General features: G+C 34.6%; 1 protein-coding gene and 1 non-coding gene across 7 annotated transcripts in view; one reads left to right on the top strand and one right to left on the bottom strand.

Moving 5' to 3' along the window:
• The window catches only part of SEMA3D (semaphorin 3D), a 196,929-nt gene that overhangs the window by 81,861 nt on the left and 102,039 nt on the right, over positions 1-13,029 (bottom strand). For all 6 annotated transcript variants that reach the window (XM_027071779.2, XM_027071780.2, XM_053218532.1 and 3 more), the window contains one exon: positions 5,133-5,195. In XM_027071779.2, coding sequence (XP_026927580.1) covers positions 5,133-5,195 — 63 coding nt within the window. The remainder of the gene's footprint in view (positions 1-5,132; positions 5,196-13,029) is intronic.
• Positions 12,021-12,122, top strand: LOC113603103 (U6 spliceosomal RNA). Its single transcript, XR_003424657.1, has one exon. It is a non-coding gene; the product is annotated as a U6 spliceosomal RNA (small nuclear RNA).

Raw genomic sequence — 13,029 nt, 5'->3', positions numbered from 1 at the left:
ATATACCTTTATTCATATATATGTAATTAAATAAGTAAGACAAATATAATACTGAATTAATACTCAGAAGAAAAAGCTAATATCTATTTGTATTATGTGTCAGCACTTGGAATTTGAGTTTCTCCCTAGACACCTGAAAAAAAAAAAAGAAAACAAATCCAGTAACTATAATTCTCTAGACTTATATATAGTCCAATTAAATCTAATATAGCTTTATATATGTTTCTGATAACTAACTTACAATTGCCAATTTTAACTTATTTAGGTTATATATGGAAAGACACTTGTGACTTAGGAATCTGGTTTGTTTTTACTTTTAGTATATTTTGCAGAATAATAGTGATCATCAAATGTTTTGGTCATCAGTATAGTCTTTTCACATGCTACAGGTCAGGTTTGTCTAAAAGACCTCAGAATAGAATCCAGGCTACACAGGGAACTGTTTAGGTCTTACAGGGCTGAAAATATTTTCATTAGTTGTTGACACCTCAAAATAAATACATGAAAATACAAATATCACATTTCTCTCTTAAAAATGGAAGATCCAAAGTAGAAATTTCTACAGAGCAAAAACTAGCTGTAGTGCCAGGACAAAATAAAATACTTTAAAGAAAAAGAGAGAGAGAGAGAGAGAGAGAGAGAGAGAGAGAGAGAGAGATGCCTATTTAAACATTTAAAATTTAGTAGCTATAGCTCAATGGTAAATATTTAAAATTCAAAAGTCTACAGACCAAATAGGATAACTGGGAAAGAATATTTTCTATATAAGGGGACCACAAAGTAATGATAAACTGTATATATATATATATATATATTTTCTGGAAAATATGTATAATAATATGATACAACAATATATATATATATATATCTTAAAAATTTGTAAATAACCAGTAAGGAAAAGGCAAACACTAAAACTTAAAAATGAACAAATTATAGGGATATGATATCCTACCAAATATAAAATATTTAGTACTTCTAGTAATGGAAGAATTTCAGGCAAAAATAACAAAAATAACTGTCTTTTTGTTGGCCAAGATGAAATACATTTATTTTATTCATTTACGTATTAGCATTAAATATTAACCACACGTTGTACCCACTATTAGCAAGAGTAGGGTAAAATAATATCCTCTCACCAGCACACATTGCTGGTTAAGGCACAAAGGCATCAACTTTCTGGAGGGTAATTTTGTGATGGGCATAAAAACTTTTATATCCTAAAAAAAAAATTATATCTTCTGACCAGTAATTCTACTCAGTAATCAAAGATGTTCACAATATTTATGTATAAGATTTTTCACGTGAAGCATCACTTACAAAAGTAAAAAACTAGATATATACCAAACTTCTAACAATAGAGGATTGATGAAATAATATATAAAGGAATGCAGTGTAGCTATTAAAAGTAGTGTTATAAAAAGGAATTTAATGACATGGGAAAATGCTCATGGCAGTTTGCAAAGCAAAAAAAAAAAATGTTGTAAGGGACTATGTATACAATGATTTCATTCTGAAAAATAGTAAATAGATAAGATAGAAGAATAAACATCAAAACGTCACCAGCTATCTCTGGGTAATGTTCATAGGGGAGGAGATATTTACAGATGACGTCCATGTAATTTGCAAACTTTCTACAATGAGCACTTTGTTTCACTTTTAGATGTTCTTTCACAAAAAGAAGAAAGAATGTAATCATAGGACGTTACCCATGGAAGATCCTTGAATTCTACGTAATGTCTCTGTTGACGAGGTTGTGTGCCTCTAGGGTTAAGATGACAAACAGAACCCAGGCTGCCCACATCCTGTGTGTTCTTTTGCCTGGACTGAGCTGTTTGCTCCACTCTTTATAGTCAGGACCAAAGACACTTTTTTAGTGACTTTCTTTTGAAAAATATTCTAAGCAGAAACAAAATGCTATCAAATAGCTTCCTGCCACTATTTCCTTTCTTTGGACTAAACTGGAGACTGGTCAAGAAAGGGGAATAGTTCTCTTTTGTATCCACATCTTCTATTCCATCCCCACCCCAATTAGCTAACTTTCATTATGGTAAATAATTCACTATTTTTCAGTTATATAGTACCTTTGTGTAAAGGGACAGTCTTTCCAAACACTTGTTAATCCTAAAAGCACTCTTGGGAAGTAGGTAAAAATTACTAGAGAGAAGGGAGGAGAGAGGGTAATGCCAAAGGCAGTAAAAGAGGTCAATAAAACCACACACTTGCCTCAGTTTTCTGTTGGCTGAAATCTATGCAATGCTGTAAATCGAGGCTCTATTATGGGATATTGAAGGGGAAGTGATTTGAGGGGTACAGTTTGAGGGGTAAGGTTTTCAGACCTTATATGTAGAATTCAGACGTGTAGATCACAGTGTTGTATAAGTAAGAACACGGACTATGGGGCAAGACTTCTAGATTCAATTCACAGTTTCACTATTTATTAGATGTGATATTGGGCAACCCATTTAATTTTTCTGGGTTCAGTCTTTTCATCTAGAAAACATTAAAACCTTGCATTTAGTATGATTAAAAGGATGAAGGGGCTTATAAAGCATTGAAAGCAGTTCCCAGAGCATGGTAAGTGCTATAAAAGTGTTAGCTATTCTTAGTAATTCTAAAATATATTATTTTACAGTGACAGATTAAAAAGAAGGAGGTGAAGAGTTGTATTATCCCCACATGATTCAACATCAAACTTTACAGATTTCAGTACAGAGGGAAAAGCTTCCCATATCTCTAATCTTGGGGTAGCAGTAGGTGTGCTTCAAGGTTAGAGGTGATTACTAGCTCCCAAATACAACTCAACTTGCAAGTATAGGTTCCATATATTGGGTCGTATATGCTCTAGGACCCCACCTCCTGAAAAGTTTATCACCCTTTGCTTTAACTTAATAATAAGGACAACTGAGTTACTATATAACTGGGAGTAGTGAACATACTGAAATAAGAACACTGTCACAATTCAAACCTTCACCGATTGTTTGACCTTGAGTATTTACCCCTCATCTGCTCCATGGGAATATTGGCATTAGTTTATTGGAGGAAATTTAAACCACCCTTTTCCTATTGTCCCCTTTTCACGCAGTCAATACTGGGAAAATACAAAATATTCTAGTGTTCATACTGTGTATGGCATGCTCTTATTGTTATTAATTAATTTTGAAGCCTCTCATAAATACTGCATCTTTTTTTCCCCACAAATACAAAAAAAGTATTGAGGATTTGCAGAGCTGAGCACCCGCTCAGTAGGGTAGTGAACAGGGTGAAGAGATTAGAGACATGGGAGGAAGAATATATTTTGGAATAGTTTGATCTTTTTCATTTCAAGTAAAATAAATGTGACAGCTGTTTCCTGTTGCATTTGCTGCTGACACCCCCTGATATATTTCTATTAACATAAATGTGCCTGCAAAGACCACATTTAACATTAAAGGAATACAAAGTCAGGCATAATCAAAAGTTTTCCTTCGTGTTGTTTTGATTATTTTGTTTTGCAGTGTTGTTACTGAGTATTAAAAACTCCATGATAGCAGATACTGTATCCTTTCATATATATAGTTATGGACATATTTACACTCTAATAAGTATTTGCTGAATAAACAAAATGGGTGAACAAACCAGTTGTCTCAAATTCTTAGTCTTCTAAGCTTTCTCGTAATTATATTAGGCATCATATGTCATGTTGTTTTATCACATTGATCAAGTGAGAATTTTTATATCTCATTATGCTTTCCTATATATAACGCACACTATTAATTGTTATTAAATATAAAGCATTGCTCAGCAAAACACCCCTGCGTTACTGTGTTTACAGCAACATTAGAGAATACTGTAAAGGAAGCCTCAGGATATCCATGTTTCTGCTCAAGGTTTAGAACTCCTGGGGCGCCTGGGTGGCGCAGTCAGTTAAGCGTCCGACTTCAGCCAGGTCACGATCTCGCGGTCCGTGAGTTCGAGCCCCGCGTCGGGCTCTGGGCTGATGGCTCAGAGAGAGCCTGGAGCCTGTTTCCGATTCTGTGTCTCCCTCTCTCTCTGCCCCTCCCCCGTTCATGCTCTGTCTCTCTCTGTCCCAAAAATAAATAAACGTTGAAAAAAAAAATTAGAACCTTTTCACCTTGAGTTACATTCAGGAAGCGATTTGTCAAAAACAAAAAAGAAAGAGAAAGAAGGGAAGAAAGGAAGAAAGGAAGAAAGAAAGAGAAGGAAAGAGGAAGAGAAAGAAGAGAAGGAAAGAGGAAGAGAAAGCAAGCAAGCAAGCAAGCGAGCAATTCTCCCTGTCACCACAGTACAAGAAGTCAGGGCAGAACACAGAGCATCTGTCCTGAATCAGAACCCTTTGCTGAGAAGAGGCAGAAAGAGCCCCAGCCCTCTTCTGTTACTGGTGGAGATAGAACAGGCAATGCAGTGCGGAGGAGAACGCAGAACACTGTGGACAGTGCAAAAGCAATTCGGACAGGACCTCCTGGCCACACACACAAAGCAACTAGGTTAGTCACATGTATCTAAGGGTTTTCTCTGGTCCATAAGTCAGCTTACACCAGAAGTTTGTATTAGAACTCCATTATTTATCCTTTGTAGGTTACGTCATATGATCATGCTTAAGTAAATTTTAGAGTACATTACTTCTGGTTCTTATCCCAGAATTTATGCCATTCATTTCACCCAATCTTTCTTAATATGCCAACTTTTGAAATTCTTCTTCTAGAGGCCATAAGTTTAATTAACCCAAATTAAATTAAGTATCAATTGTGTGTTTATGGTGCTGCAGAACCTCATGATTTTGTGTGCATTTCCAAAATCCATGCATATAAATAACAAATGTAAAATCCTAGAAATATAATATTTTCTGACGATCTATTTTTAATGTTTTAGGTGCATTTCTGAGATTCATGTGAAGAAAATAATAATGTTTACAATTAACACTTTAGAAAGTCCTGTATTTCTAAATTTCTGAGAATAGTGTTATTCCTTTTGGCAAGGTAGAAATATTTTATATCTTCTTAATCTTTATAGAGAATATTAATGCAGTCTTAAAAATAATACACTGATGCCAATAATTCAATAAAATCCAATAAAAATTTTACTATCATATCAGTACCAGTTCAACAAAGATAGTTTTAAAGTCTTGTACTTACATTGGCATCTTTCCCGGCTAATTTACATAATTCCACTCGTTCCTTCGCAGCGGGCCAATAAATCTGTAAGACATTTCAAAATGTGTCAGAATCTGAATATCTAAAACACCTTACAATTCTAATTAGGAAAATGAGTGTGTGAAGCTGAAGAGTGGATGTCAAACTATGGGCATGTTATTAGATATGATGTAAGAATTTTGAGATTTAAATATTTTCCAAAGCCACCATAAAAAAATAAAATGAACTACAGAACTATCTATTTGCATATTATAATCTTCTAATTTCTTTCCAAATGTATTTAATAATAGATAAGTTATGTTGAGAAGGCCATAAAATCTTATTGTGGTGTCAGCAGTTCAGGTTCGCATCTGTTTAAGTAAGAGATTTTATTTATGCTGTTTTTCTGTGCTCACTCAGAGTGGTGGTGCATTATAAACATGTGCAGCGAATGTTGGAAAATGGCACTTGGATACAAGCAAAAGTTATCACTCCAAGTCAAAGACCAGTGTGGATTTCCTGGCAATATTTAACGCGTGCGGAGCTCATACGCATCTTTCACTTAGTTAAATATTATACATGCTTCATCTTACTGAAATCTCACAACGACCCTATGAGATGGCTGGACTTACTTTCCTCATTTTCACATCAGAAAACTTATTCACACAGCCACTAAATAACATGTCACGGGCCATGAACATAGTCACCAGCAAAGCCAAAATATGACCCAAAGTCCGTCTCCTGAAGTAGAGGGGTCTCCACCACTATATAATAATTATTATCTGGGCAAATGATTAAGGACAAGGGCAGCAAATCCCTTGGTTGGTAGCTCTTAATCATGCTTTAACTGTCTTGAATTTATTACAAAGGTTTTGTTTTGTTTTTAACAAAGTTTAGGAATTCTGTCAAGAAGGTTTTGCAAATGAAGTTTCAAACAGTTATTTTACTCCATTAGCTTAAAGAAACAAATGCTCCCTGTTAAGCTACAGGCAAGAAGAAACAAGAAAAGCAAATTCTGAGTTACTTATAATATATATATATATATATATATATATATATATACACACATATACATATATACATATGTATATATACATATACATATATATACATATATACATATGTATATATACATATACATATACATATGAATATACATATACATATACATATACATATATACATATGTATATATACATATACATATATACATATGTATATATACATATATATGTATATATATATATACATATGTATATATGTATTCCAAGAGCTCTGATAAACTTTTATTATGTTTCTCACCAATGTTAGCCGAAAATGTTTTAATAGGTAAGGAAAAAAAGAAAATATCCTGAGGGAATGCACTGAAAAAGCCTTGTTAAGCCTGGAACTCACAAATGACTCAGGAGTCACAAATGTTTATATGGTATTATCTTCATAGTGAGATTTCAGGGTTTTATGTCTCTGAGTAAAGAAGAACAGAGAATACCACTCAAACTCGTACTAGACAAATTCAATAAAATAACTAAGATTTTTAAATGAAGTAAATGCTGCAAATTACATGCTGCAAATTGCAAGCCTAAGGTGTACCTAGACAGGGTGGCTGACCAGGAATAGGATCAAATGATGAGTTAAACTCGATGTGGTTCACAATAAGGACCTAAAGATGCTATTTATTGCAAACTGGTTTAATTCTCTGCAATTATACTTTCACACAATTCTGAAGAGTAGCCGTCCATAACATATAAATAGACTACAGTAATAAAAAATAATATGGACAGATCTTAGCAATTTGCTATTAGGTAAAAAAAAGTGCAGTCCCCCAAATTACAAACAGAATGATCCACTTAGAATAATGTCAAAAACAACTAAAAGAAAATAGACACTTTTATCGTATGTGTAGATGCAATAAATATGTAAAAATGAAAACTAGGGGGTGATGAATACAGGATTCAGAAAAAAAATGGTTGTCCCGACTGGAAGGAAAAAGACAAACTGGTGGTAAGAAACAGATTATTTAAGAGATCTTAGCTTTTGTTCTGGATGGTGCCTTTTCGGGTATTTAATGCATAGTTTAAAATAACTAAGCAATTCAAGCTAGTAAATAAATGAATCAAAACGGGCCATGCATAGGCCAAAAGACAACAGTCAATCATCAACCCAGAATCATGAGGTCTTAAATAAATAAATGAAAGTGGAGTAAAAGTAGAACACCACGGCTGGCAGGAAAAGTGGAAAGTTTCTTCCAGTTTTGTTTGCTTGTGTGTTTTAAGTTTATTTATTTATGTTGAGAGGGAGGGAGGTAGAGAGAGAGAGGGAGAAAGAGACAGTGACAGAGAGGGAGAGAGAATGGGGGAGGGGCTGTGAGAGGGAGAGAGAGAATCCCAAGCAGGCTCCACACCGTCAGCATGGAGACTCTACGAGCCCTCTATGGGTCTCCACGCTGGGCTTGAACCCAGGAACAATGAGATTATGACCTGAGCCGAAAAGTCAGCCGACTGAGCCACCCAGTCTCCCTTCTTCCAGTTGTTTTTTAATTGTTTGTTTATTTGTAATCATTACTAGCAGAAACACTGAAGCCACTGTTCTTCTCTCCTGTAAAGGTGTCATCTTGAATTTATAGTAACTTTGCTTTGTATTTGGACCTATGAGCTCAATGTATCCTCTCTCAAGGTACTTTTTTCTTCGATGATTCATTTTTATTATTATCTTTAATTGTGATAAAATATCCATAACATAAAATTTACCATCTTAGAGGTATCTGGGTGGCTCAGTCAGTTGAGCATCTGACTCTTGATTTCAGCTCAGGTCATGATCTCGTGGTTTGTGGGTTTGAGCCCCATGTCAGGTTCTGTGCTGACAGTGTGGAGCCTGCTTGGGATTCTATCTCCCTCTCTCTCTGCCTCTCCCTTGCTCTCTATCCTTCTCTCAAAATAAATAAATAAACATTTTTAAAAAATTTACCATCAGAGCTATTTTTACAGTTCATTCAGTATTGTCAGGTATATTCACTTTCTGCAAACAATCTCTTGCAAAACTGCAACTCTAAACATGCTGATCTAGAATATTATAGTGATTTTACAGAGTATCACTGTGTATCATTGGAATGAAAATAGAAGGTACACAGAATGCATATCCACCATCTGTCAATTGGTTTAATCTTTAGCTCATTTTATTTGGTCTCTAGTCTAGATGAATATTTCTTTGAGTCCTTTCAATATGTCAAATCCTATTCTTTTCTGTTTTTTTTTATGACGGTAAAATTCACTCACATTTCAGAAATAAACTTAGAACAGATATTTATGGATATTTGTTCTAATCTAAATATCTTATTGAGGGGGCACCTGGGTGGCTCAGTCGGTTAAGTGTCTGATTCTTGATTTCAGCTCAGGTCATGATTTCTTTCATGGATGTTTGTGAGATCAACCCCTGCATTGGGCTCTGCACTGACAGTTGTAGAGCCAACTTGGGACTCTCTCTCCCTCTCTCTCTGCCCCTCCCTCTCTCTCAAAACAAACAAATAAACTTTAAATATCTTATTGTTATAAAGTCTATTAAAAAAGGGAAAATATAAAATTCTTCTATATTAAGTAAATAAGATGTAAAGAAGAAAAAGATTATCACAGGGTTTTTGTTTGTTTGTTTGTTTGTTTTGGTTTGTTTTGTTTTTTACCTTGAACCAGTAGAGTGAGTGACTGAGTTAAAAAGTAGGTCATGACATAAATGTTTCTAAAATTGATTTTGCATATATTTGTAGGGGCTTCAAAAGTGAGTTATTTAAAGAGTGACAAAATGTGGAAACAATCTTTATAACTTCTTTGCAATCTACATGAAAGCTCCAAAGTCAGCACAGAGTAAGTACTATTCATAAATTATTTGTTCATTACACATATAATTACAAAGGCCCTCTGTATGCTGGGCAAGGTGTGGCATTGAGTCAGGAAGATAGTTCTATAAACAGATAAGGTAACCGCATTTTCTTGGGAGATACAAAGTGAGCAGAGAGCTCGGAAGATGGAAACTGTGCTCAGGGAGCATCCAAGGGGCCCCAAGGGGCCCCAAGGGCAGACCAAGATACAGGTCTCTATTTTTGAACCACTGTTTTCAATTACTTGCGCTTAATAGCTTAGTGTGGTTTAATAGTTTTGACTCTGATTTTTTTCTTAAGGATTTGACACTAGTAACTGCAGATTTCTTTTCCCTCTTTGCAAAGGAATACAAATCTCTAAAAGATGTTTTCATGGTTTTTGTACATTTTCAGTTATTAACTGTAAGTCATATAATTGTAAATTGAATTGATTGTAAGTCATGTAATTGTAAATTGAAATGTGTCATCCTAGCTAATGAAGCAATAAAACTGAAATTTCAAGCAGCAGAGAATCAAGTGTTTGATTAGTGGGTAAATGTTACACAAAGATACACAAGCACTGAGAATTCGTTGGGCTCCAGAAACCAATTTTAAAAAATCTTTTAATCTTTGTTTATAGAGGATATTTTTCCCCGAGTGTTATCTCACTTTTCATCATTCGCCTTCAATCCCATAAAGTCTAGACCCTGTTAAAAATAGAAATTATCCTTTAATCATTATTATTGAAGAGTAATTCTAAGATAGTATCACAAAGATAATTTTACTTTTTAAGATAACATAAGCCTTTAAAATAAAGATTCATTAAGATTATATACTGCCTTATTTTGATACAATGCTCTCAAGAATTCAGAAATCACAAAAAGAGTTATCTTAATATCAACAACCTAGGAGATATCTGATTGTCTTCCAGACTGGAAACCTTTACTTAAAAGGGGGGAAAAAGAATCATTGTAGTCGTGCCAATATTTAAAAGCTATCATTTTAATTATGATTTATGGTGGGATTTTCTTTTACTTGCCACCTAGTCATTAGAATAAAGCATTTTTTAAAATTCCTTTTAATTCCTTGTTTGTAAAGAATTTAAAGCAGCAAAATTTCACTTAATGCAATCTAAAAATATAATAAAGCAAAACAAAAAAACTACCAACAAGCCACATAGTTATATGTTCAAGTAACATTTTTGTTTCTCAAAATCTTTTGAAGTGGCATAATACTGTGACATATCCATCTCTATCTGTGTCTATTTATAGAAAAACCTTCCGCCAATTCTGTATTTTTAGGGACAAACTGTGTATGCGCATGTGAGTATCTGGGTGTGTGTGTGGTGTGCATGTCTATGTGCATACATGTGCATATGGTATATTGTGCATGTGTTTGTAGGTGGACAGAGAGGGGTAACAGAGAGAAGAGAGAGATTCACACAGATACATCTAGCGAGAGATATTAACTCTGACTATAGAACAACATATTTCATAAATATTTCCAAGTTTCAGCATGGTTTTCAAAAAAAAAATTAACATTTATTCATTTTTGAGACAGAGAGAGAGAGAGAGAGAGACATGGAAAGAGAAAGAGCATGAGTGGAGGTGGGCAGAGAGAGAGGGAGACACAGAATCCGAGCTGTCAGCACAGAGCCCAACACAAGGCTCAAACTCATGGACCGCGAGATCATGACCTGAGCTGAAGTCAGAAACTTAACCAACTGAGCCCCCCAGATGCCCCTAAGTTTAAGCACTGTTTACACAAAAGCCCAAGAAATACTGAGATCCTGAAATTATTTCAGCAACCCAGTCAGTACCCTTAAAATACAATGTCCACAAAATCTATAAAAGCCCTCTTGATCATTAAGTAGGTAATGTGAACAGCTTTGAAGCAGTGGTTATTAACAATTTCATGACTTCTGAATTTATCAGCAATAAAATGACACATACATCTCCTTGAACTTGAGAACATGGTCCATGCGGTGTCATGCCATACTAAAAGCGGCACAAGCAGGACAAACAAAACACGTACCCCTATCCCTTAAAGCTGATGCAACTGTACTACTCCCTCAGAAAGTTACCCAAGGATATTTTTCTTTCATTTATCAGACAGAGATGTACCAAAGCAGAGATGATACTTGCGTAACTGCCATATTAATTGTTCTGAAATATTCCCACAGAGCACTCACTCACAACTAATGGGGTATGATGTACCACAGTCAGGTTGTAAGGCTATCACTTTGGTGCGAGTAGTCTTCAGAAGCTTGGTGCTTAGATGTCAAGGATTTCAAATATGTAGAAAGCTTACTACTGGTCTCTCTACCCACATGGAGGACAGACATCAGAAAGCAAACATCTTTTCTGCGGATCCGGATAAGCCCAAGAATTTCTCTCAACATAATTATTGACGGTATAACTACTAACTGAACTACTAAATAATTGAGGGTTGCAAATTAACTTTATTTTGAGTGCTAATCTTATAGATCAACTTAGTAACAGAAAACCACTCTGGGATATGGAAGTAAATAAATTTATAAAATTTATAAAATCTCTCCACAATTTCTTGGTTAATGTTTCAAAACAAGTATGTCTGGCAAGTCAATCTCCATGTTCTATAATCTACTGATTTAACCATGCTAGTATATTTACATTGTTTTCATAACATTTCACAATTGAAATCAACCATTTCCGAAGGATTCACTTTTGTAGGTTACACTTGGAAAGATCAAATATTCATGTCTAATTATATATTAGTGTTTAATATATATTAGTATATATATTAATATATATATAGGACTCACTTTGGCAACACACTTACTAAATTGAATGATACAGATGGGGCGCCTGGGTGGTTTAGTTGGTTAAGTGTTCGACTTCGGCTCAGGTCAGGATCTCACGGTTTGTGAGTTTGAGCCCCGCATTGGGCTCTGAGCTGTCAGCACAGCTGTCTGGAGCCTGCTTCGGATTCTGTGTGTGTGTGTCTCTCTCTCTTTGCCCCTCCCCCACTCATGCTCTGTCTGTCTCTCTCTATCTCAAAAATAAACATTAAAATAATGTAAAAAAATAAATGGAATGATACAGAGAAGATTAGCATGGTACCTTTGCAAAGAGGACACACAAATTCATGAAATATTCCATGTTGTTTTTTTAAAAAAGAGTTAAGAGTAAGAATATATACATGTATATATATATTTTTTTTTCTTTGAGAGTTAGAGAATGTAGATTACCAGTATACTAAGGGACCATTCTAATGAAATAAAAATTCTCCTCAGTGTCACTTTGCATATGCTCATCTGCTACAAAGTTACATTTTAAACACATTTTTAAAAGAGATTCAATATTAATTTTCTTATGAAAATATAATGGGAGCTGCATGCATTTAAAAATACACCTATGATCTAATTATCCTATATTGATTTTATTTGCTTATCTCTATCCAAAATCCAAAATGTTTTTTGTTTGTTCATTTTTTGAAGGAGTTTTACTTCACTTTGGATACAAACAGGTTGGAGAAACTCACAAGTAAATACTGCAATGTCTCTAATCATAATGGTTTCATTTATAATTCATATCATTCATTAACACTTATCACTTAGTAAGGTGAAAATGTCAGGCAATTTATTTTTAATTATTTAATCTTAGGCAAGTTACAAAAACATTCAAATAATGATAAGGCCTAGAACATCCTAAGGAAATTCTAATTATATCTGCTCTTTGTTACATCTTTGGAGAAGCAATTTAATTGACTCAAGTCAGCAAGTGCAAGGTCAGTCAAGTGGCCGTTGGCCTAATTCAGAGATGCCCAAACTGAAAGGAATACACAGAAGGGGAAGTTACAACTTGTTCAAAAAACCTAATTAAGTACAACAATTCAGAGCCGTAAAAATGCAGACAGGCATCTCTATCAAAGAACAGGATTCAAGTTTTTGAATGGTTGTAAAAAAGTTGGAAATATGTTGCTCTAAATGCCGTCTGGTAAAGGATTTGATCAACCAAGGGAGCAAAGACAGCTCTGGGTTCCAGGAACAGAAAGAGGTAAGAGATCTGGCTC

Source organism: Acinonyx jubatus, chromosome A2 (assembly GCF_027475565.1).
Source record: "Acinonyx jubatus isolate Ajub_Pintada_27869175 chromosome A2, VMU_Ajub_asm_v1.0, whole genome shotgun sequence".
Lineage (NCBI taxonomy): Eukaryota > Metazoa > Chordata > Mammalia > Carnivora > Felidae > Acinonyx > Acinonyx jubatus.
Note: the sequence above shows the minus strand (reverse complement) of the source record. Positions and strands in the feature narration are given on the sequence as shown.